At 54.3% G+C, this 4200-nt stretch overlaps 1 protein-coding gene across 1 annotated transcript; it reads right to left on the bottom strand.

Annotated features, from left to right (window-relative positions):
- Positions 1–3086: 3086 nt before the first annotated feature.
- Positions 3087–3841, bottom strand: BJ171DRAFT_556968 (kinase-like domain-containing protein; the record flags this gene model as incomplete). The annotated part of the gene is made up of 2 exons (XM_053113088.1): positions 3824–3841; positions 3087–3767 (listed from the first exon to the last, which is right to left on the bottom strand). Coding segments are annotated over exons 1-2 (688 nt in total), but the record flags the coding sequence as incomplete, so codon positions are not given.
- Between the last annotated feature and the right edge of the window lie 359 nt (positions 3842–4200).

Below are 4200 nucleotides of genomic sequence, written 5' to 3'. Positions count from 1 at the left end.
GCATCCTTGATGGGATCACTGAGCCCATCGTAGAAGTGCTGGTAGAGGGCTTCCTCGTTGTAGCCCGACTCGAGGGCGAGCTGCTTGAAGCGCGTCGTGTACGCGACACAAGGTTGCCTGCCTTGGTTCAGGGTCTTGAGCTTGGACCTTGCACTCCAGACGGAGTGGGGATCCCCGAAGGTGTTATTCAGTTGAAGCCAGAAATCTTGGAGGGTCACCGGCACGTCTTCAAGGGTCCGGAACCACGATAGAGCTTGGTCCGAGAGGAGCGTTCCCGTGTAGAGGATCTTGACGCGCTCGTCCGGGAAACGCGTGGGTTGAAGCGCGATGACGTTGTTGACGTTCGCGATAAAGTTCTTGATGTCCTTGGCGGCACCAGAGAATTTGTCCGGGCAGGGGACCTTGGGCTCTCTGAAGACCACGTTGTGCTCCTGGGGCGGGGGAAGCTGAGGCACTTGGACTTGTTGAAGCATCTGGAATTGGTGATGCTGGTGCTGCAGTTGGCGTTGAAGCTCAAGGATAGTCTCTTGCTGCTGCTGGTTCTGAGTAGTCAGAGCAGCCAGCTGTTCAAGGACGGCCTGGATGGGGTCAGCCATGGTAGTAGGACAAGGCAAGGGGGGTGGAGTGAATTATGATGTCAGGAACGAGGCGTGGGAAACAGGTGTCAGCAGACCGAGTGGGTTCTTGACGGTGCAGACAAGGCGTGGGAATCGGAACGAGGGCAAGAACAAGGAGCAGGGGCAGGGAGCAAGGGCAAGGTACGAGAGAGTGATGATCTTATATTCAGAAAGGTGATAAGATAATTCACTGGGTGTGATTTCCTTCTGGCCCCTGAGCTCCTCTATTTATACCTCGACCATCTAATCTATCATGTCATCGAGCTCAGCCACAGGATAAGCCACTCTGTGATCAAATAAAGTAAATGAATGAACTAATCTAATGCATGGTGCAGGAAGGTTCTAGACCGTCGCCAGTCCCGGATGCTCATGAGTGCCATGACAATGCGCTGCGCCACAACGCCAATCATGGTACGCGTTCATAACATTCTGCGATCTCGGTCATCCAGCGAAGTTTGGTTTCGAGGTTGACCGGGTGAGCCGACATAAAGGTTTCGATATCCCGGTTGGGATAAAAGGGTGAGATGACCGTCGGGATACAGACTTCGACTGAAAATCCAAGAAGGGGGGTGATTCGCCGATGCTTCAACTTGGTCCATACGTCGAGCAACCAGCCGATTTCAACCAGGTGCTCCTCGTCGCCCTTATCAGGTTTCTCTTTGTTATCGGGGAGGAGAAACTGCTTGAAAACGACATCACCTGGACGAGATTTTATGGAGCCGACGATGGTCCGGTACCGGTCAGACGCTCTCAAGGGCTCAACATCCTTCGGGATGACGAGTTCGTTATCCATGTCAAAATGTTTAAGACCAGGATACGGGCTCTCGAAGGGCGCTCGATATTTGGCTGCTTTGGGGGTCTTTTTTTGCCAGTGTTTCGCTTCCTAGACGATAGGGCTTGACCGGGCATCTTGAAACTGCACAAACGGTAGATCCGTTTTTTTTTTTCTTTCTTTATTGTGCGCCGCCACGGCGGCGCACTAGCCATCAGGACCCCGTGGTCCCCGGCATCTCGCTCTTCATGGAGTACATCGAGTGTTTAAAAGTCCCACTCAGGAATGTCGCCGGGCCTGGCTTGCCATCCAGCGAGTCTCCACATCAGGGTATGGAAGATCTGTTCCAGATCAGTCCACAGACCGTTGAAGGCCTGTCCCACGATGGGTCGGTAGATCCGTTGCCGTGTCAAGACTGGACAACGGGGCAAGCAGGGAAGTGCGCAAGAGTCCTAATACAAGACTCGAACGTAGGGAGAGGAGCGGGGACTGGACTGGGACACAGAGTGTCAAGTGTAAAGCCAAAGTTTTATTCTAGATCCAAGGCTTAGGATACTAAAAATACAAAGTGGCAAGACGAAGGCAAAAGACAGAGGCTGGTCGGAGGGCTATTTATGCGAGCGCCAAGGATCGACGCTGCAGAGCGAGGGGGCAGGAGCGAAGCAGCGGCGGGGAGGGCGAAGCAGCGAGCGAAGCAGGTGGCGGCCGTGACTCGGGATCCGTGAGTCAGCGGGCGTCAGTGGCGGCGGCATGGCGGCGCCAAGGCGTCAGGCGGCGTCGAGGCGGCGTCGTGGGCGTAACCCATGACCAACAGCAAGGAAGCGGGAACGGAACACAGACAGCGCGCGTGTTGGCGGTAAGACAACAAGGCAGCACAGCGCGGGAAACAAACAAACAGAAGGAAGGGAAAGCACTAAGGCAGGCAAACAGAAAGGAAAGGGCAAGGGTAAAGGAAGGAAGAGGGCAAAGGCAGAGGGTGTTCATGACAGCCGTCTGGAAACCTGATGCTGCTTGACCCCGAGATATTGGTGCTTCCCGAACTTGTTTCTTTGGACGACCCCTGGGTCTCTTGGGCGTAACGACTGCACTATCCGAAACCGCTGGTAGTTTAGATGATACTTGACTGGGGGGGACTGGGTCTTCCATAGTCGCTGGTGGAACTTGTTTCCTCGGACGACCCCTGGGTCTCGTCGATGTCGCATCTGCTGTCCTTGGGGTCGTTAACGCGGAGACTACCCTCTTTGGTGTTGCTGTCGATCCGGTAGAACGACGCCGTTTGGGTTCTTCTTGCCTCTCCTGGGAAGCCTTTCTGATCATTGACGCCTTTGAAACACGAGAAGAAGAACCAGCTTCGAGCTCGGGGGACTCTTCGCGTGAGTCTTGGTCGTCCGACGTATCGTCGACTCCTTCGACCCTTGCCCTTTTAGCTGGTGGCTGGGGGGTCGGTGTTTCGTCTTGAGGCGATGAACTGGCGTAATTTTGGTTCATATATGCTTCCATGCGGCGAAAAACTTGATCGGCTGTCGGCCGGGCCTTCGGGTCGGTCGAGACACACTCCAGAAGGAGCTCCTTGACGGGCGCTGGTGTCGACTCTGGTACGATCGGAGAATTGCCGGCGGTGTGTTGATCGCGGAGGTCGTCGATCGTCGTGATTTCAATGCCCCAAATATTCCCAAAGTCCGAGAGGATTTCGATACACGCAATCCCGTATGCATATATATCAGTGTTGAAGTTGGGTGTCGCACGTTGAGTGGTGCGTTCCGGGGCGAAGTAGGTAAACGTGCCATACTCGATTTCATCCTCGGGGAGTGGGATTTGTTCGCGTCCGTCGAACCCCTCCTCCAAGGCCAGAGAATTTGAGAAATCATTGAGTCGAACCGACTCAAGGTCATCGAGTAGGAAGCTGTTTGGCTTGACGTCGACAAAGACACATCGCTTCTCGTGTATGTGTACCAGTCCTTCTGCGATCTCGGTCATCCAGCGAAGTTTGGTTTCGAGGTTGACCGGGTGAGCCGACATAAAGGTTTCGATATCCCGGTTGGGATAAAAGGGTGAGATGACCGTCGGGATACAGACTTCGACTGAAAATCCAAGAAGGGGGGTGATTCGCCGATGCTTCAACTTGGTCCATACGTCGAGCAACCAGCCGATTTCAACCAGGTGCTCCTCGTCGCCCTTATCAGGTTTCTCTTTGTTATCGGGGAGGAGAAACTGCTTGAAAACGACATCACCTGGACGAGATTTTATGGAGCCGACGATGGTCCGGTACCGGTCAGACGCTCTCAAGGGCTCAACATCCTTCGGGATGACGAGTTCGTTATCCATGTCAAAATGTTTAAGACCAGGATACGGGCTCTCGAAGGGCGCTCGATATTTGGCTGCTTTGGGGGTCTTTTTTTGCCAGTGTTTCGCTTCCTAGACGATAGGGCTTGACCGGGCATCTTGAAACTGCACAAACGGTAGATCCGTTTTTTTTTTTTCTTTCTTTATTGTGCGCCGCCACGGCGGCGCACTAGCCATCAGGACCCCGTGGTCCCCGGCATCTCGCTCTTCATGGAGTACATCGAGTGTTTAAAAGTCCCACTCAGGAATGTCGCCGGGCCTGGCTTGCCATCCAGCGAGTCTCCACATCAGGGTATGGAAGATCTGTTCCAGATCAGTCCACAGACCGTTGAAGGCCTGTCCCACGATGGGTCGGTAGATCCGTTGCCGTGTCAAGACTGGACAACGGGGCAAGCAGGGAAGTGCGCAAGAGTCCTAATACAAGACTCGAACGTAGGGAGAGGAGCGGGGACTGGACTGGGACACAGA

Source organism: Polychytrium aggregatum, assembly GCF_025602895.1.
Source record: "Polychytrium aggregatum strain JEL109 chromosome Unknown BJ171scaffold_416, whole genome shotgun sequence".
NCBI classification, from domain to species: Eukaryota; Fungi; Chytridiomycota; class Chytridiomycetes; order Polychytriales; genus Polychytrium; species Polychytrium aggregatum.
Note: the sequence above shows the minus strand (reverse complement) of the source record. Positions and strands in the feature narration are given on the sequence as shown.